General features: G+C 43.5%; 3 protein-coding genes across 7 annotated transcripts in view; 1 reads left to right on the top strand and 2 right to left on the bottom strand.

Moving 5' to 3' along the window:
* The window catches only part of ADRA1D (adrenoceptor alpha 1D), a 56,877-nt gene extending 51,118 nt beyond the window's left edge, over positions 1-5,759 (top strand). Inside the window, exon 2 of the mRNA XM_081332202.1 lies at positions 5,006-5,759. Within this exon, the coding sequence (XP_081188328.1) occupies positions 5,006-5,577 (572 nt within the window). The 3' untranslated portion in view covers positions 5,578-5,759. The remainder of the gene's footprint in view (positions 1-5,005) is intronic.
* Positions 1-21,282, bottom strand: part of PANK2 (pantothenate kinase 2) — a 291,105-nt gene that overhangs the window by 54,880 nt on the left and 214,943 nt on the right. The gene's annotated exons all lie outside the window — the stretch shown is intronic.
* SMOX (spermine oxidase) overlaps positions 19,948-21,282 on the bottom strand; it is a 52,736-nt gene continuing 51,401 nt past the window's right edge. For all 3 annotated transcript variants that reach the window (XM_081332199.1, XM_081332198.1, XM_081332200.1), the window contains exon 7: positions 19,948-21,010. In XM_081332199.1, coding sequence (XP_081188325.1) covers positions 20,873-21,010 — 138 coding nt within the window. In that variant the 3' untranslated portion in view covers positions 19,948-20,872. The remainder of the gene's footprint in view (positions 21,011-21,282) is intronic.

Raw genomic sequence — 21,282 nt, 5'->3', positions numbered from 1 at the left:
CAAAGACCAACACGCCCACTCAAACACATCGACACATACACACACACACACACGCGCAGGCAGGAATCCTGGCTTTGGCCAAACCAGGAGTTGCGGAATGAATAAAATCTTCATTTTGTTGTGTAACAGATCACTTAGCCGGACACACACAGAAGCATTGTGAAGCAGTGGAGCAGAAGGATAATTTGGCTGGACCCACTGATGTGTGTGTGTGTGTGTGTGTGTGTGTGTGTGTTTCCCCCTATGGGGGGGAGAAATGGGTCTGGAGAGGGAGCATGGCCGCAGCAAAAAAAAAAGTGATTTATTTATTATTTTTGCTCCCTTGTGTCTGGTGAGCTTCCGTTACTTTTTCTTCAGCCGCTTGTGAGGCAGACCCCAGAAATGTGAGAATGGACCTCATCTCGAGGTGGTGAGAAAGGAGGCTGCAAAGCGTCAGTGGTTTTGGCCGGATGGGGAGGGGGGTTGCGGTCATTAAGTGAATCACACGGCCATTAAGCGAATCTGGCTTCCCCCGTTGACTTTGCTTGTCGGAAACCAGCTGTCGCAGATCACTGGACCCCCGAGGTGCTGCAGTCACCTCGTAAATACATGTCGGGCGCCAAGCACCCGAACTCTGATCCTGCGACCCTGGGGATGCTGCAACAGTCGTAAATGTGAAGACTTTGGTCGTAAGTGTGAGGACTGAAAAAAAATCACTCTTTCGGCACCCTTGTAATGTCGAAACCCCGCCAAACAAAGGGTCGTAAGTCCAGGATGGCCCGTGTTTCTTTACCCACGTCGGTTCCTGCTTTTTGAATCGCAGTGTGTATTTTAGGGTTTTTTTTAAAAAAAAAAATGTGTTTAAAATGCGGGAGACGCTGCTCAGGGTTAGTGTGGCTTGGACAGGCTCAGGCCTCTTTCTGTTCCTTCCAAATTATTAGAGAAATAATCTCCTCGCAAGCTACACAAGAGAGACACAGATGGGTGAGGAGAGAGAAAATTCAGCTCCATTTTTGTCCTTTTGAGTCAGAATGAGGGAAAATCTTTTCCTCAGAAGAGAGGAGATTGCATTGCAGTCCCCATTGTTGCCAGCCAATGTGAAAGGAAGCTTGAGAATTCAAAATTAATAGAATTAAGGAGAAATTTCCTGTCAGGGAAGAACAATTAATTGTCTCCGGAAATTGTGGGCACTCCATCATTGGAGGCTTTCAAAAGGAGACTGGACAACCATTTGTCTAAAATAGCATAGAGTCTCCCGCTTGAGCAGGGGGCTGGACTAGAAGACCTCCAAGGTCCCTTCCAGCTTCTATTCTATTCTATTCTATTCTAATTTTCAATTCTATTCTATTCTATTCTATTCTCTATTCTATTCTATTCTATTTTCTATTCTATTCTATTCTATTCTCTATTCTATTCTATTCTCTATTCTATTCTGTTTTCTTTTCTATTCTATTCTATTCTATTCTCTATTCTATTCTATTCTATTCTATTCTCTATTCTATTCTATTCTATTCTATTCTATTCTATTCTATTCTGTATTCTATTCTATTCTATTCTATTCTATTCTATTCTATTCTATTCTATTCTATTCTGTTCTGTTCTATTCCAGATCCAATATCTCATCTCATCTCATCTCATCTCTTCTCTTCTCTTCTCTTCTCTTCTCTTCTCTTCTCTTCTCTTCTCTTCTCTTCTCTTCTCTTCTATTCTCTATTCTATTCTATTTTCTATTCTATTCTATTCTATTCTCTATTCTATTCTCTATTCTATTCTATTCTATTCTATTCTATTCTATTTTCTATTCTATTCTATTCTATTCTATTCTATTCTGTTCTGTTCTGTTCTGTTCTGTTCTGTTCTGTTCTATTCCAGATCCAATATCTCATCTCATCTCATCTCATCTCATCTCATCTCTTCTCTTCTCTTCTCTTCTCTTCTCTTCTCTTCTCTTCTCTTCTCTTCTATTCTATTCTATTCTATTCTATTCTATTCTATTCTATTCTATTCTATTCCATTCACTACCTATTGATGAAGCCTATAGGAAAGTTGCATCCCTAAATCAATGCCTCTCAATCTTGGCTTCTTTAAGATGGATAGATTTCAACCTCCTGTACTGCATTCTAGTACCTTAACATGAAATAATACAAAAAATAATAAAACTATTATGGGGATGGACACCTGTTTCCCCTTCTCGCTTTCGAGATTTTGAAGCTTTCGGGCCTCTAATGAGAACCCATCCCTTTCAAGACTCTTTGACACTCGGATTTAGCCCCGATACCTCGCTAGCGCCGGCTTTGTACCCATAATATGAATTAACAATACAGTCACGCAAGAATCATCATGATTCATCTAAAATTAAAAAGCATTCAGGCTGACTCAGAAAGTTATTCTTAGAATCCCTCAGGGCAATAGCCCAGCAATTTGGAAGAGGGCAAAGGGAGCCCCCTGCTGGAAGAGAGCAGCATTACACTTTGGATTATTTTAGATAGAAATCTGGCATGACTTTATAATAAATTTGCGCCGCTCAGGTGACCCTGAGGACACAGGTCAACTTCCAAATGGCCTCAACGACTCTCTAAAAGAAGGCAGATGACCAGCTGCCTGCAAGGAGTGAAGCAAACCTAACGGCTGCAGGGTTTCGCTTAGGAACTGTGGCGAGAAATATTGTAAAATGGGTCCAAACTGAGCATCCCAAACTTTGGGTGTTTTGTTTGGGTTTTTTTTCCCAGGGCCAACTGGACTTTCTTGTTTGTCTTTGGAGACGTTTTGCTTCTCATCCAAGAAGCTTCTTCAGCTCTGACTGGATGGTGGGGAATGGAAGGATTTAGACAGGTAAACCTCCAAGTGGCCTCAACGACTCTCTAAAAGGATGCAAATGACCAGCAGTCTGCAAGGAGCATAAATCCTTCCGTTTCCCCCACCGTCCAGTCAGAGCTGAAGAAGCTTCTTGGGTGAGAAGCGAAACGTCTTCAAAGGAAAAACAAGAAAGTCCAGTTGACTCCTGAAAAATGCACCTTTGCGACAGCCATGACCTGGATGACTGAGAATCGCCGTAGACATTTACTTATAATAAACTTATAAAAGGGGAGGTGGGGGGGGGAAGCAGAAAAGAAATCTTGAATTAGAGGTAGTAATTACAAAGCTTCACTTAGCGACTGTTCAAAGTTGCAACAGGACTGAAAAAAAGCGACTGAGGACCATTTTTTTTTTCAAACTTAAGACCCTTGTAGCATTCCCCCATGGTCACGTGACCAAAACTCAGATGCTTGACAACGGATTCATACTGATGACGGTTGCGGTGTCCCAGGATCACCTGGGTCAATTTTGCAGCCTTCGGACAAGCAAAATTCACCGCTCTTGTGGTTGTGGATCGTCAGAATAATCTGGGGCTCCAATCTGGGGTTGCAACTCAAGCCAGGATCGCACAACACTAAATAAAAATGAAATCCAGACAGCTTTTATCGGGAATAAATGTTTATTCCCAAAAGCAAGGAGGTTTGCCTTGGGGACAGCTGCAGAGAAAATGGGGTACAGAGACGCTGTTTTATAGGGGCGCTTGTCCTGATTGTGGAAATGTACACGTGCTGATTCTAAGGTAATATCTGAGGGGCATGGGTGCATGTACGTACTTAATAATAATAATAATAATAAGTTGGAAAGGACCTTGGAGGTCATCTAGTCCAACCCCCTGCTAAGGCAGGAAACCCTATACCATTTCAGACAAATGGCTGTCCAGTCTCTTCTTAAAAACTTCCAGTGTTGGAGCATTCACCACCTCTGGAGGCAGGTTGTTCCACTGGTTAATTGTTCTAACTGTCGGGAAGTTTCTCCTTAGTTCCAGGTTGCTTCTCTCCTTGATTAGTTTCCATCCATTGCTTCTTGTCCTGCCTTCAGGTGCTTTGGAGAATAGCTTGACTCCCTCTTCTTTGGGGCAGCCCCTGAGATACTGGAACACTGCTATCATGTCACCTATGATGCTTATTCTCTTGTGAGCAAGCCGTTCCGTTTAATTAACTCTATCTGTGTTTACAGACCTTCTCCTCTGATATGTGGATTACATCTAGGTAACTTATTTGGGGAAGTTTAAGTAAAAGATTTTTCCCATTGGCTATTTTTACTTGATTAACTTAGTTTCAGCTCGATTGTCAAGTATCTAGCAGAGATGCTCACTCTCAATCCATGGTGGATTCTGTTAACATTTAAGGGGAGATGGAGAGGGGACAAAGAATAAACTATATTTTGATACAAAACTTCTCACAGAAGGCTCGGCACTCAACCCAACCCCAGCTCCTGTTCAGGAAAGGTATGGAGCTCAGCACTCGAACCCCAGCTCCTGTTCATGAAAGGTATGGAGCTCAGCACTCGAACCCAGCTCCTGTTCAGGAAAGGTATGGAGCTCAGCACTCGAACCCAGCTCCTGTTCAGGAAAGGTATGGAGCTCAGCACTCGAACCCCAGCTCCTGTTCAGGAAAGGTATGGAGCTCAGCACTCGAACCCAGCTCCTGTTCAGGAAAGGTATGGAGCTCAGCACTCGAACCCCAGCTCCTGTTCATGAAAGGTATGGAGCTCAGCACTCGAACCCCAGCTCCTGTTCAGGAAAGGTATGGAGCTCAGCACTCGAACCCAGCTCCTGTTCAGGAAAGGTATGGAGCTCAGCACTCGAACCCCAGCTCCTGTTCATGAAAGGCAGGGCTTTTTTTGTCATAGAACGCTCAGAACGGAGTTCCGGCACCTTTTTTGGATAGAACCTTATAGGGTAGGCAAGGCGGGTTGTATGACATGTGTGAGTTCCGGCACCTTTTTCTTTTACAAAAAAAGCACTGATGAAAGGTATGGAGCTCAGCACTCGAACCCAGCTCCTGTTCATGAAAGGTATGGAGCTCAGCACTCGAACCCAGCTCCTGTTCATGAAAGGTATGGAGCTCAGCACTCGAACCCAGCTCCTGTTCAGGAAAGGTATGGAGCTCCCGCTTTGTCCTAGCAAGACCCTTTCACGTTCTCAATTCTTCTTCCATCTTGTTTTCAGGTTCCTTCTTCCCTTCCCTGAAGCCCTCAGGAATGGCCTTCAAGATTATCTTCTGGCTCGGCTACTTCAACAGCTGCGTGAACCCCATCATCTACCCCTGCTCCAGCAAAGAGTTCAAAAGAGCTTTCATCCGTCTGCTCAGGTGCCAGTGTCGTCGGAGGAGGCCCATCTGGAGGGTTTATGACAACCCTTGGCGAGCGGCCTCGGTCAACAGCTCTAGACAAGACTCTCACAGGGAGCCCCGTTCGAGGATCTCCACCCTCAATGGCTCCTTCAGGTTGAACTCCAACAGCTTGGAGCGATCGAGCAAGAGGAGAACTCTGAACTTCAAGAGGTGGAGGATATTCTCTCCGTTCCACCAGCCCACCGTCCAGCTGAAAGAGAAAATGAACAGTCTCTCCCGCAAAATGCGGGGGAGCTCCCTCAGAGGCGGCATGGCGGCCTCCTTCAAAACAGAGGTGGAGTCGGTTTCCATCGGCATCCCCAATGACTTCTTGGAATGCATCGACTATCATATGTACGACGATCTGACAGACTCTGAGTCCTGTGGGCTTAAAGAGACGGATATTTAATGCTAACAGGGACCGCTCAGGTTTTTTCTGGACTCGGTTCGGTTGGTCTCCATCTTACAAGTGGTTGGTTGACAAAAGGTGGATGCACTCCATGAGTGAGACAGATAGACTAAACAAGGTAGTCACACACACACACACACACACACACACACACACACAAATCGGTAGAATCCGTGCTTTGCATTCAGAAGGCAGCGTTTGGCATTTGACGCACAACGCATAACTTTCTTGGGACCTTGGTGCTCTCTGAGCTGGGTGGTTTTCTGGCAGACGTTTCATGACCCAACTAGGTAACATCATCAGTGCTAGATGGGTGTGGGGTTTGGGGGGAGGAGGAGGAGGAGGAGGAGGAGGAAGAGGAGGGGAAGGAGGAGGAGGAGGAGCATGGGGTCCTTGGTGCTCTCTGAACTGGGTGGCTTTCTTGCAGACGTTTCGTGACCCAACTAGGTAACATCATCAGTGCTAAAAGGGAGTGGGGTTTCTCTCTCTGTTTTTATACAGGCTACCCCCTCCTCTCTAGCATTGATGATGTTACCTAGTTGGGTCATGAGAGGTCTGCAAGAAAAGCAGCCAGTTCAGAGAGCACCCAGGACCCCCACAGTTCGACCCTGAACTACAAAATATTCTCTTCGCTGGGTATACACACCCTGGTCTCCAAAGAGCAGTCTATCATAACCCTGGTTGGAAACTGAGTCGCAGTTACCTAAAGAAGGTCAGTTGGCCACCATGTTGAGAAGGATAAAAGTACAGATAGTCCTCAGCCTACGACAGTTGAGCCCCAAATTTCGGTTGCTAAGCGAGGTAGCTGCGAAAGGAATTTTGCCCCATTTCACCACTTTCCGCCATCGTTCAGTGAATCACTCCCCTTGTTAAAATTAGTAACGTGGTTGTTCAGTGAATTGGGTTTCCCCATGGACTTTTGCTTGTCCAAAATGCTGGCTGGGGAATTCTGGGAGCTGAAGTCCACACATCTTCAAGGTTGCAAATAACAACATTAGGGGAAGGAAAATCAGCCATAAAATAGTTCCTTGTCTGTTGGGACTTCAGAGGTCACAGCTAATGCATTAAGTTAATTAAAAAAAGACAAAACAGCACATCAGAATCTGCAGTACAGCCATGGATGGGGGGAGCCAAGTTAATAACTTATTGAAATGATTATTTCTACTTTATTTAAAGTACTAGATGTCCTGGAATTGTCAGCTCTAAGTTAGCCCAAAATAATTGTCCCCAAAAATATCCCACTTGTACTAGTACAGGGACTCGCTCAAATCTATGGACATTGTACTTTGCCAAGTCAATTGGCACGAGGATTCCTAACTATCCCACGTAATTAAAAATAAATGCAGAATAACAAGAATAACAGAATTGGAAGGGACCTTGGAGGTCTTCTAGTCTCTCCCATTCTGGACAAAATCCATGATGCAGAATTCAACGACTCATCATAAATATTGCGTCTCTGTTTTCGGGCCCGGCACGAGACACCCCCAAATCAGTGGCCGAACTTGGCTACTTGACTGACTTAGCAGGAAGGCCAACCTTGAGAAAAGGGACAATAACATTGACACAAAGACTTAATTATAACTCGGTCAAGTTTTGTGAAGCGCTTTAAGGAAATCTCCTCGTGCAATCTTGTAAATCAGTTTTTTTTCCTTTTTTTTGTTTGTTTTTTTCAATTTTGGCAACTTTAAGACGGGCGGACTTCAACTCCCAGGATTCCCCAGCCAGAATTCCCCACTGTTCCAAATGCACTTTTCCCTGAATGCTGCTTTGTGCAACTTTAGCATTTTCAAATAAAAGAGAGCCAAAGAGATCAAAATATAACCCCTCCGAATTTCCCTTTTTTTCCTTAAATCATGTGTTTCCTAAATCAACAATCTGTCTCAACGTTTCCCTTTGGGGGTTAGGTCATCAAGCTGCAGGAACCGGAAGGTGATCATAACTGCTCAGGTGAAGATTTAAATAAAATGAGTGTGTTTGGGTTTGGTAAATCCACTGATAGCGCAGTGATTTTAACTTTTTGAGCCCAAGAGACATGGTGACACCTTTAAATGGGATGCTGGAGATCTAAATAGTTAGAGGTACACAAGCAAATAAAATTGGAGTCTTTTCCTTGCAGCGTCCTGTAGTGGCGCAAATGCACATTTGTCTTGTTTGAGAACTGCATTGAGAAATACAGTGTTCACTTGAATTGTATGCCTGTCTTCAGCTGAGAGAACTTGCAATCATTTAAGACTTTAAGAAATCTGTCCTTAAGGTCTTCACATTATATAGTTCGAATAATACCATGATGTCATAGATGTATTATTTATCATTGGAAAAGAACATCTTCCACACTCCTTTTTTTTAAAAAAAAAATTCTGGGGGGAAAAACAGTTTTGGGGAAAAAAATCAGGAAAAAACCCCTCTTTTTTCTCCCAATTTTTCCATTATTATTTTTTCCCAGGCCTCCCATCTCTAGTAAAAAGAGGTCTCCAAACTTGGCAACTTTAAAACTTGTGGACTTCAACACCCAAAATTCCTCAGCCAGCCATGAATTCTGGGAGTTGAAGTCCACCAGTCTTGAATTTTGGAATTGTGGGTTGTTGAAGTCCACCAGTCTTAAAAGTTGCCAAATTTGGAGAACCCTTGGCCTAGAGCAGGGGTAAGCAACCTCGGCTCTTTTATGACTCATGGACTTCAACTCCCAGAATTCCTGAGCCAGCTTGGCTGGCTCAGGAATTCTGGGAGTTGAAGTCCATGAGTCATAAAAGAGCCGAGGTTGCCTACCCCTGGCCTAGAGCAAGGGTCTTCCAACTTGGTCCTTTTATGACTGGTGGATTTCAACTCCCAGAATTCCTCAGCCAGCGTGCACGCTGGCTGAGGAATTCTAGGAGTTCAAGTCCACCAGTCATAAAAGGGCCAAGTTTGAAGACCCCTGGCCTAGAGGACCGAGTGGGTAGCCCTAGGCCAAACCTCAATTAATGTAAAAGTGAATTATCATGGATTCAGTTCTATGAATAACGCATATCCTTCGTGTAATTGTTCATTTCCTTGTTCTGTCACCCTGAGGTTGTCAACCTAGAGGCAGCTTTGGTTAGAGTTATTTGGTTTCGCACTTTGCAAGCAGCTGCAGGACCCCCAAATTGTGCATATTTGTTGGGGGTGTGATGCAGGAGTGTTGAGTTCATTTTGGAAAAATCTGTCCCCTGACGTATGTATGAGCAGCATTGTCAAGAAACCACGGCAATGTGAATGGATGCAGTCAGGCTATCATGGAATTGAATCCCGACTGGACTTTCTTGTATTTCTTTGAAGACATTTCACTCCTTATCCAAGAAGCTTCTTCAGCTCTGACTGGATGGTGTGGAAGGGAAGGATTTATACTCCTTGCAGACAGCTGGTCATTTGCAATTCTTTTAGAGAGTCGTTGAGGCCACCTGGAGGTTTTTCCTGACGCTGAGGACACAGATAAGCCTCCAAGTGGCCTCAACGACTCTCTAAAAGAATTGCAAATGACCAGCTGTCTGCAAGGAGTATAAACCCTTTTCCCTTCCCCACCATCCAGTCAGAGCCGAAGAAGCTTCTGGGATGAGAAGGGAAACGCCTACAAAGAAAAACAAAAAAGTCCAGTTGCCTCCTGAAAAAAACATTTTTGGGACAACCGTGACCTGGATGAAGGAGAATCTCCACACGACCAGTAAAATGAAGACTCCTGAATCTAAGGAATGATTTGATTTGATTTTTTTTGAAGAATCCTGAATCTAAGGAGGGGTCAGCGGACTTGCACACTTAGGGATTGGTGGGGAAAAGGATCTGTGGCTGCATGCAAAGAAGTCCTGATGCAAAGTCCTGATGCAAAGAATGCTTAGGACAAATTTACACGCCCGTTGCAAAGTCCTCTAGATGCCGCAATTTCCACTGGTGAAGAGGCAAGCCATTTTTGTTGTTGCTGTTGTTGCTGTTTCCCCACGTTCAAAAAACCTGCCTCTTTGACACTGGGAATTTCTCCTCCCCTCTGGGGGGGGTCCAAAAAAAGGGGGGGGGGAAACAGCCGAAGTGGAGATTTTATTTTCAGCTACAGGCGAAGAATGCAGACGAGAGGAGCTGGAGAGAGGCGATATTGTATTCAAAGAAGAAATGGACGCTCGATCCTCAGAAGTACAATATGGAATTCTAAAATCTCTGCTGAATGTTTTATAACCTTTCTATTTTATTGTTTACAACTCTGTACATAGGTGTACATTTCATCGAGCAGATCTTTGGATATTCTATGCCCAGTTCTTTGGCCCCTTCCTCCTTAAAAACCTGCAAGTGTATTTATTCGCTGAGGAGAACCGACGGATCAATTCCTGTCGACTTTCCCGCACAAAAATGTACATTAAATACTGTTTCTTTGTACCAAATACACGCACAACTCTTTGTTCGGCGCATCGTTTCTGGCACGGTGTCGGTTTTTCCTTTGTGGACGGCTCTGGCGGGTTCTCCCACTTGACCCACAAAACAGAAATGTGTAGTTTACCTCTTTGGGGGGAAAAATATCAAGAAAGCCAGCATACACAACAACACAGGGGTCCCTGGCTTAGAACCACAATGGAGCCAACCTTTCTGGACTTCAGCTGTTAAGTTAGGGACACGCTTCTTAAGCAGATCTGGCTTCCCCCGTCCCCGTGGAATCTGCTTGTCAGGCGGTCGTAAAAAGGGAATCACGTGATCCCAGGACATGCTACCGTCATAAATATGAGTCAGTTGCCAAGCGTCCAAATGTTGATCACGTGACCCGGGGGGGGGCATGCTGCAACGGCCATGCGAAAAATATTCATGTGAATTTATTTTTTTTATCCCATTTATATCCCGCCCTTCTCCGAAGACTCAGGGCGGCTTACAATCTAAGAAGCACAAATCAATGTGCTTAGCAATTTTGATTCCTTGATCATGGAGGGAATGCTGCAACGGTCCTAAGTGTGAAAAAAGGGTCCTAGGTCACTTTTTCAATGTTGTTGTAACTTCACACGGTCATTAAGCAAGCTTTTGTAAGTCGAGGACTATCCTGTACCAGCAAACCTGCCCTTGGCACGTCTGTGAAAAATACTGATTTAAAGCTTTCCTGTGCAACAATTTGAGGCACTAGCCTCCAAACGAGGGCCAGAGTTACACAGCCTTCCCCTTTTTTATTAAGGCCACACTGGGAATACGGCATCCAGTTTTGGTCACCACAATGTAAAAAAGATGCTGAGACTCTAGAAAGAGTGCAGAGAAAAGCAACAAAGATGATCAGGGGATTGGAGGCTGAAACATATAAGGAACGGTTGCTGCAATTGGGTATGTCTTGTTTAATGAAGAGAAGGACAAGGGATGACACGATAGTCTTCCAATATCTCAGGGGCTGCCCCCCAAAAGTGTTGTGATTCAGGGTCAGCCTGTGGGTTCGGCAGTTGGGTCGGACGACTCAGAGGAGGAGGAGGGGGGTGTTGAAGAGCTTGCTGAGGGGGTTGGACAGCTTGATGAGAGCCCTCAGCCAGGCCCCTCTCATCTGGTCACGACGCAGACCCAGCTGTGTGAGCCTGACAGCGTGGATGAAGATGACCCACAGCTGGCCCTGTTCAAGGATGCCCGATGCAGGAGGCAGTCAATCAGGAGTAAACAGAGGAAGGCAATGGGGCACCTCGGAAGGAGGCAGAGAGAAGCCACGCCCTGAACTGTTTAAAAGGGGAATGTGTGGGAGGGCTGGTTTGCTGAAGGCAACCGCTTGGATAGTTCCTGTTTCTTAGCTCCTGTTTCATGGTTGGTGTCTTGTCTTGCTCTGTTTTATGTGAATAAATTTGGCAGGCTTTATTCCAGCCTCTTGCCGTTTGTAAAGGGGTTGTCCCTGCTTTTGCTGCAGGGCCGGTAGCAGGCTGGTACAGAACAAAAAGAGGGTTATTCTCCTATTCTCCAAAGCCCCTGAAGGCAGGACAAGAAGCAACGGATGCAACCTGGAACTAAGGAGAAATTTCCTGACATTGAGAACAATTAACCATTGGAACAACCTGCCTCTAGAAGCTGTGAATGCTCCAAGACTGGAAGTTTTTAAGAAGAGACTGGACAGCCATTTGCCTAAAATGGTATAGGGTTTCCTGCCTGAGCATGCAGTTGAACTAGAAGACCTCCAAGGTCCCTTCCAACTCTATTATTCTGTTCTGTCCTGTTCTGTTCTGTTCTTTTTCTATGTTCTGTTCTGTTCTGTTCTATTCCATTCCATTCTATTCTATTATTTCTATATTCTATTCTGTTTCTATGTTCTATTCTATTCTATTATTTCTATTTCTATATTCTATTCTATTCTATTCTTTTTCTATATTCTATTATTTCTATTCTATTCTATTCTTTTTCTATGTTCTATTCTATTCTATTATTTCTATATTCTATTCTATTCTATCCTATCATTATTCTGTTCTGTTCTGTTCCGTTCCATTCTATTCCATTCCATTCTATTCTATTCAGGGTATGGCAAAAATGTTTATAAGCACACCAAAATTACATTCTCGACCAGCCAATATGAAATGACTTACTACAGAGTAAATGCCCTGCTACTCACACTAACACAGTTTTACCATTAGCGATCAAGCAGCTGTTCATCTCATTACAGATGAGGCCTCCACTTACCACCACAATGGGAGGGCAAAATTTCCGCCGCTAAGGGAGACGATGCTTAAGTGAGCTTCACCCCAATTTTACAACCGTTCCTGCCACTGTGGTTAAATAAATCGCCGTTCTGAAGTTAGTAACACGGCCGCTAAGTGAATCGGGCTTCCCTGTTGAATTTGCTTGTCAGAAAAGTCGCAAACGGGGAATCACGTGACCCCAAGACACCACAACAGTCTTAAGTGCATGCCAGTTGTCAAGCATCCGAATTTTGATCACGTGATGCTGCGATGGTCGTGTGGGGGAAAAAACGGTCCTAAGTCTCTTTTTTCAATGCCGTTGTAACTTTGAACAGTCACTAAATGAATGGTGTTAAGGCGAGGACTACCTGCGCTGGGCCACAGGCTGTTCTGTGGAGGGGGGGAGGGTCTAAGGGTGGGCTTGGCTTAAATGCTGTCCTCATTCAGTATTAGTGAGGGCTGATCTTTTCTTTCCACACTATATCAGCTTTTAGGATGCAACTCAATCTCCCTTCCTTGGAAGATTTAATGGGTAAGGGGGGGCGGGTGTCTTAAGACCCCTCCCATGGTTGATTTGGGGTTTGCCCAGCTGGATTGATGAGATAAATAAGAATCAAGAAAAGTAGATTTTATTTATTATCATTTATTGTAACAGACGTTTTCTATTACCCCCAGCTCTGCAACTAACTGGGAATTAAAGGGGGGGATTCATTTATTTATTTTCCATCACAAGTCCTACAAAGATAAGGTCCCAGCCGATTGCCTGTCCAGTCTTTGGAACAAAATTTTTGTAATCCTGTCTGGAGGAAATCTCTCCAGATGGCCATTAATATCTGACGCCAACTTAATGATAAATAATCAATCAATCAATCAAACATAAGCCTGGCCTGAAAAATGAGGCAGCTATACCAGATCTGGCTGCAAACATCCACAGGGCCACCAGAGGGCGCAAGGCTGAAGCGTTAAAGTTTTCCATTTCTCTTCATTGCTATCTGCGTAGGGATAAGGAAGGCCTCCATTTACCACAGTTCATTTAGTGAGCGTTCAAAGTTACAACAGCACTGGAAAAAGTGACTTACGACCATTTTTCACACTTACGACCGTTGCAGCATCCCCACGGTCAAGTGATCAAAAATTCAGAGGCTTGGTAACTGACTCATATTTGTGACAGCTGCAGTGTCCCTGGGTCGTGTGATCAAAATTCAGACCTTTGGCAACTGACTCATATTTACGACGGCTGCAGTGTCCCGGGGTCATGTCATGACCTCTTGTGATCTTCTGACAGGCAAAGTCAACGGGGAAGCCGATTCACTTAAACAACCGTGTTACTAATGTCACAACTGCAGAAATTCACTTACCAACGATGGCAAAAGAATGCCAGAAAATGGGGCAGAACTCAATTATCAATGGTCTCACTCAGTGACAGAAATGTTGGCCTCTATTGTGGTGGTAAGTTGGGGACTATCTGTATTTGCAGCTCAGATCTAATAGCTCAAGTTTAGAATGTGTGTTTTTTTTAAAAAATATCCATAAATGAACATACTCTGATTTTTCTGTTATACATGTGAACACCAGAGGGCAGGAGTTAACCATTTTTGAATTAAATAATTCTGTGTGAAAAGAATTGAAAGAAGTGAATTAGACAGTCTTAAAATATAACCGATTTATTATCCTGCAAGAAAACTAAACATTCTTGAATATTCCTCAAATCCTGCAGAGGTTTTTCTATTCTATTCTATTCTATTCTATTCTATTCTATTCTATTCTATTCTATTCTATTCTATTCTATTCTATTCTATTCTATTCCATTGCATATTTTCTATTCTATTCTATTCTATTCTATTCTATTCTATTCTATTCTATTCTATTCTATTCTATTCTATTCTATTCTATTCTATTCTATTCTATTCTATTCCATTGCATATTTTCTATTCTATTCTATTCTATTCTATTCTATTCTATTCTATTCTATTCTATTCTATTCTATTCTATTCTATTCTATTCTATTCTATTCTATTCTATTCTATTCTATTCTATTCTATTCTATTCTATTCTATTCTATTCCATTGCATATTTTCTATTCTATTCTATTCTATTCTATTCTATTCTATTCTATTCTATTCTATTCTATTCTATTCTATTCTATTCTATTCTATTCTATATAATCTAAAATTCACAACTTCTGCATAACAAGCTGGACCATCCAGTATTGCCCATAGAACTAAATTCAGTCATTCCAGAGATGAAAAAGAAGCAAAAAGAACCATGACAATTATTAATGGGATGAAGCACTTACCCTATGAATTATCTCAGCTGTTTTTTAAAAAAATATTTATAATTCAGATTTAGCAAGCTTATCCCGCTTGACATGGACTTTGGGCAGCGTTTAACTAAACTCAATGCAATAACTAAAATCAGCAAGATATCCTGACATAGAACAAGACATAACAGGCAAAACAATGTATCATGGCCAAATCTTGAAGACCAATTTGGTCTGGCGGTCAAGGCATCAGGCTAGAAACATAGAGATGGTGAGTTCTAGTCCCACCTTAGGCATGAAAGGTGGTTTGGTGATTTTGGGCCAATCACCAGGAGACGTAGTTCTAGCCCTGTCAATCATGAAAGCCACCTGGATGACTTTGGCCCAATTACCAGGAGATGGTGAGTTCTAGTCCCGCCTTAGGTACGAAAGCCACCTGGATGACTTTGGCCCAATCACCAGGAGATGGTGAGTTCTAGTCCCGCCTTAGGCACGAAAGACAGCTGGGTGACTTTGCACCAATCACCAGGAAACGGTGAGTTCTAGTCCCGCCTTAGGCATGAAAGCCAGCTGGGTGACTTTGGGCCAATCACTAGGAGATGGTGAGTTCTAGTCCCATCTTAGGCATGAAGCCAGCTGGGTGACTTTGGGCCAATCACTAGGAGATGGTGAGTTCTAGTCCCACTCTCCAGGTGGTGCCCCCTCCAAACAAATCCCAGGTCTGATGCTGCTTAGCTTCGGAGATATCTTCATATAAAGGGTTTGATGCTGTCACCCAGCGTGATTGCTGTACGACTGCTCTAGTTTCCATGTCATCCGGGTGACGAGATGAAAATATGAAAGCATTTCTTCCATCCTGGATTTATTTCAAACGGCAGCCCTTCCTCCCACGACTTCCAAACAGGTCTAATTTTAAATGATCCGGCTGTAAACAGTGGCTAAATTTAGGGCAGCAGGAGAAATCCATACCCATCATGAAGGGCAGATTGTCCCTTAGTGAACTTACCAGTCAGATAATGTTATATCTGGGAGACAAAAATTAGAGTAGGTGAAGCAGCTTGGTGCCCAAATTAAGGGGTGCAAGGAGAACTCTCTTTTTTTTTCTTCTCCAAGTGTTTTGAGACTAGCAATTATATTGGGTGGCCACCAGCATCAGAACTCATAGCAGAAACTGTATAGTAATGCAGTGTCTACAAACCATAGCACTCCCACATAGATGACCCAAAGCATGGATTCGGTATATACATAGGCCAGGGGTGGGAATCTCTGGCCCTTTTATGATTTGTGGACTTCAACTCCCAGAATTTCTGAGCCAGCATGGGGAACTATGGCCCCTTTATCACTTATGGACTTCAACTCCCAGAATTCTTGAGCCAGCATGGGAAACTGTGGCCCTTTTATGACTTGCGGACTTCAACTCCCAGAATTCCTGAGCCAGCATGGGGAACTATGACCCCTTTATGACTTGTGGACTTTAACTCCCAGAATTCCTGAGCCAGCATGGGGAACTATGACCGCTTTATGACTTGTGGACTTCAACTCCCAGAATTCCTGAGCCAGCATGGGGAAACTATGGCCCCTTCATGACTGGTGGACTTCAACTCCCAGAATTCCTGAGCCAGCATGGGGGAACTAAGACCCCTTTATGACTTGTGGACTTCAACTCCCAGAATTCCTGAGCCAGCATGGGGAACTATGACCCCTTTATGACTTGTGGACTTCAACTCCCAGAATTCCTGAGCCAGCATGGGGGAACTATGGCTCTTTCATGACTTGTGGACTTCAACTCCCAGAATTCCTGAGCCAGCATGGGGGAACTAAGACCCCTTTATGACTTCTGGACTTCAACTCTCAGAATTCGTGAACAAGCCATGCGGCTCAGGAATTCTGGGAGTTGAAGTCTACAAGTCATAAAAGGGCCTTAGTTCCCCAGCTCTGACCTTTGTCACAATTTAAAAGAAAAAAGAAAAAAGGAACAACTAAGGAAGACACATGACACAATCAACAACATCTTCAAAGGAATAAAATTCACAAAGGAAGAAGAAATCAACACCACACCACCCTTCCTGGATCTCCTTATCAGCCGAGGAAATGACGGAAAATTAGAAACACAAGTCTACTGAAAAACAGCCCAGACTAACCAAGTGCTCCACTCTCAAACTAACAAACCTGTGTAGTTTCTAGCAATTTCTAGTCCCACACCTCAGCCATGACAGCCAGCTGGGTAACTTAGGGCCAATCACCAGGAGACGGTGAGTTCTAGTCCTGATTTAGGTAAGAGCGTTTGGGCCAATCACCAGGAGATGGTGAGTTCTAATCCTGTCTTAGGCATGAAAGCTGGATGGGTAACTTTGGGCCAATCACCAGGAGACGGTGAATTCTAGTGCTGCTTTAGGCAAGAACGTTTGGGCCAATCACCAGGAGACAGTGAGTTCTAGTCCTGCCATGCGCATGAAACCCAGCTGGATGACTTTGGGCCAATCACCAGGAGACGGTGAGTTCTAGTCCTGCCATGCGCATGAAACCCAGCTGGATGACTTTGGGCCAATCACCAGGAGACGGTGAGTTCTAGTCCTGCCATGCGCATGAAACCCAGCTGGGTGACCTTCTTTGACTTTATGCTGCAGGATTAACTGGAACCAGGGGATTCTCAAAACAGCTTCATTCTATCAACCGATCTCTACATCTGTCTGACAATGATGATGACATTATCCATTCAGCCGTGTCTGATTCTTGGTAAAACTATGGGCCACATCTCTCTACACAGCTTCTGACCTTGCACTATTTCTTTTGAGTCGTTCTAGGCTCTGGCTGGTGTCATCTTTGAGGGTGTCCAGCCACCATGTTCTGTGATGGTCTGTTTAATAATAATAATAGTAATAAATAATAATAATGATGATGATGATAATAATAATAATAATAATAATAATAATAATAATAATAATAATAATAATAATAATAATAATAATAATAATAATAATTTAATAATAAATTTGGAAGGGACCTTGGAGGTCATCTAGTCCAACCCCCTGCTCAGGCAGGAAACCCTATACCTTTTCAGACAAATGGCTGTCCAGTCTCTTCTTAAAAACTTCCAGTGCTGGAGCATTCACCGCTTCTGGAGGCAGGTGGTTCCACTGGTTAATTGTTCTAACTGTCAGGAAGTTTCTCCTTAGTTCTAGGTTGCTTCTCTCCTTGATTAGTTTCCATCCATTGCTTCTTGTCCTGCCTTCAGGCGCTTTGGAGAATAGCTTGACTCCCTCTTCTTTGGGGCAGCCCCTGAGATACGGGAAGACCGCTCTCATGTCCCCCCTCGTCCTTCTCTTCATTAAACTGGACATACCCAATTTCAGCAACCGTTCCTTATATCTTTTAGCCTCCGGTCCCCTGATCATCTTAGTTGCTCTTCTCTGCACTCTTTCTAGAGTCTCAACATCTTTTTTACATCGTGGTGAGCAAAACTGGATGCAGTATTCCAAGTGTGGCCTTACCAAGGCCTTGTAATGTGGTATTAATGGTTTCCTTTCAACTCTTCCAAGCATAATTGTTTTCTCCAGCAAATCCCTTTTTGCCTGGTCTGACAACATTAAGAACTGTTTCTACCTGAATTGATATAAGGAAGTGTTTTCTTGCGGACATTTCATGGCCCAACTCGATCATCTGCGGTAGAAAGGGGTGGAGGCAGCAAACTCCACTGCCTTCTAACACTGATGATGTTACCTAGTTGGGTCAAGAAACGTCTACGAGAAAACCCACCGGGTTCAGAGAGAACCCTGGACCCCAATGTATAATTGCAGTGCAAGCAAAACTGGCTCATGAACCCAAATGAGAATTGTGTCTGTACATTGCGAAACGGACGCATTTGTGTTGAACTAATTGGAATTAAAAAAAACCAAAACAATGTCTGTGCTCCCTAATTTGTTTAAGGGTGATTGGCTTGACCTCCGGGAACAGGTGGAGTCATAAACCATGGTTTACAAACCACCCTTGGTGGGATCAAGCAAGGCAAGCAACGTGGTCTTAGCCCTTAGCATGTGAATCCAGCCATCAGCCACATAATATTGACGTGGCCACTGAGAGCTGACACCAATTTGACAGCAAATTATTATTATTATTATTATTATTATTATTATTATTATTATTATTATTATTATTATTATTATTATTATTATTATTATTATTATTATTATTATTATACACCACAGAGCCTTATACACCACAGAGCCTTGGTGGAGCAGTGGGCTAATGCCTCCTTAAGTAACACCAGCTGCCTGCAATTAGTGCAGGTTCGAGTCCCACCAGGCTCAAGGTTGACTCAGCCTTCCATCCTTCCGAGGTAGGTAAAATGAGGACCCAGATTGTTGGGGGCAATTAAGCTGACTTTGTAATAATGCCGCTTGGGTGTGTGTGTGAAAGCCCTAATAAGCAGGCATATACATAGAATGAAGGCTACTGCTAAGCTTGTAAGCCGTCCTGAGTCTTCGGAGAAGGGCGGGATATAAATGGAATTAAAATAAAATAAAAATAAAAAAATTATAAAACAGTGAAATTTTCATTAAGTTCACTAACAATCTGCGGTCGCACAAACCTGGTTAAAAGGGAGCTAGTTCATTTGTGGGTCTGACTTTTTTTTTAGGGATCCAGCCAACTTCTTACTGTATTATGTGAAATAGGTCATCACTACATAATACTTAGGGACGCGGTGGCTCAGTGGGTTAGGACGCTGAGCTTGTCGATCAGAAGGTCGGCAGTTTGGCGGGTCGAATCCCGAGTGCCGCGTAGCAGAGTGAGCGCCTGTTACTCGTCCCAGCTTCTGCCAACCTAGCAGTTCGAAAGCACGTAAAAATGCAAGTAGAAAAATAGGGACCACTACAGTGGGAAGGTAACAGCGTTCCGTGCGCCTTTGGCGTCTAGTCATGCCGGCCACATGACCACGGAGACGTCCTCGGACAAGCGCTGGCTCTTCGGCTTCAAAACGGAGATGAGTCGGAAACGACTAGCACGCATGTGCGGGGGAACCTTTACCTTTACATAATACTTATTTGATCGGGCTGTGTACATAACTGGGGTGTATGAAGGAAATGCAAGGAAGCTGGTCAGGTTTCCCCAAGTCAGCCTCTGCGCATTTCTTTGGTAAAGAGGCCAGTGACTCAAGAAGCATATTCCATTGGTTGACTTACAAAGAACGGAGGAGGAGGAGGAAGAGGAGGAGGAGGAAGGGGAAAGGGACAGGGAAAGGGAAGAAGAGAAAGTGGAGAAGAAGGTGGTGGGATGGGGAAGGAGGAAGAGGAAATAGAAAAAGGAGAAGGGAAATGGAAGGGAGGAAGAGAAAGGAGAAGAAGAAGGTGGGATGGGGAAGGAGGAAGAGGAATAGAAAGAGGAGGAGGAGGAGGAGGAGGAGGAGGAGGAGGAGGAGGAGGAGGAGGAGGAGGTGGAAATGTCACAATGCTTCTAGCAACGAATGCTGCCCACAAACCAGAAAAGGGTAACCATTGCCACATTTATTGAACTATAGAAGGCACTTACAATACTGGGAGAGAAAGAAAGAAAGAAAGAAAGAAAGAAAGAAAGAAAGAAAGAAAGAAAGAAAGAAAGAAAGAAAGAAAGAAAGAAAGAAAGAAAGAAAGAAAGAAAGAAAGAAAGAAAGAAAGAAAGAAAGAAAGAAAGAAAGAAAGAAAGAAAGAAAGAAAGAAAGAAAGAAAGAAAGAAAGAAAGAAAGAAAGAAAGAAAGAAAGAAAGAAAGAAAGAAAGAAAGAAAGAAGAAAAAAGAAAGAATCTCTCCAGAAGTAAAGTTAAGAAAAAGCTCGGACACAAGGAACTCAATGTTTGCCCAGGCAGAATGGGGCATCTTTTCCTGTTAACGATACAAGTAAGGTGAAAAGAAACTTACAATCCACCAACTAGGGATTAAAATAGTAGAAGACAGGTTTTTTTTAATATAAAAAAGATAAAAATGTTTCTAGGATCAGCATGTGTTAAGAAAGAAAGAAAGAAAGAAAGAAAGAAAGAAAGAAAGAAAGAAAGAAAGAAAGAAAGAAAGAAAGAAAGAAAGAAAGAAAGAAAGAAAGAAAGAAAGAAAGAAAGAAAGAAAGAAAGAAAGAAAGAAAGAAGGAAGGAAGGAAGGAAGGAAGGAAGGAAGGAAGGAAGGAAGGAAGGAAGGAAGGAAAGAAAGAAAGAAAGAAAGGAAGGAAGGAAGGAAGGAAGGAAGGAAGGAAGGAAGGAAGGAAGGAAGGAAGGAAGGAAGGAAGGAAAGAAAGAAAGAAAGAAAGAAAGAAAGAAAGAAAGAAAGAAAGAAAGAAAGAAAGAAAGAAAGAAAGAAAGAAAGAAAGAAAGAAAGAAAGAAGTTTTGGTTCAGATGCACAACAGTAAAAAGGAATTCAGAGTGTTAAAAAGTCTTCTGCAAGCCCCCGACATCTCAATTCTTGCAGGAGAGAAGATCTTGGTACATTTCGGTCAGATGAGTCGCCTCTCTCTGGCCTGACAGCAAAGCACCATGGGTAGTGGAGTAGTACTTCCTGTGCGTCGCCTCGCCCGAAAACATCACCTGCATAGGCTGGAGACCCAGGTGAGGGAGACAGCCGGAGGAGAAAGAAGAAAGAAGGAAGGACCTTAAGAAACGATTCACAAATTGACAACGCCGCGGATCAAATTAGGATGGTTCCTTTAGCGACCGTTCAAAGGCACTGCAAAAAAAGTGACTTAGGACCCTTTTTTCGCACTCGAGACTGCGGCGGCATCCCCGCGGTCACGGGATCGAAATTCAGAGGCTTGGCAACTGACTCGTATTTATGACGGTCGCAAGATCCTGGAGTCCCGTGATCCCCT

Source organism: Vipera berus (genome assembly GCF_964194415.1).
Source record: "Vipera berus genome assembly, chromosome: 7".
In the NCBI taxonomy this organism is placed as follows: Eukaryota; Metazoa; Chordata; class Lepidosauria; order Squamata; family Viperidae; genus Vipera; species Vipera berus.
This window is presented reverse-complemented; position numbering and strand designations above follow the sequence as displayed.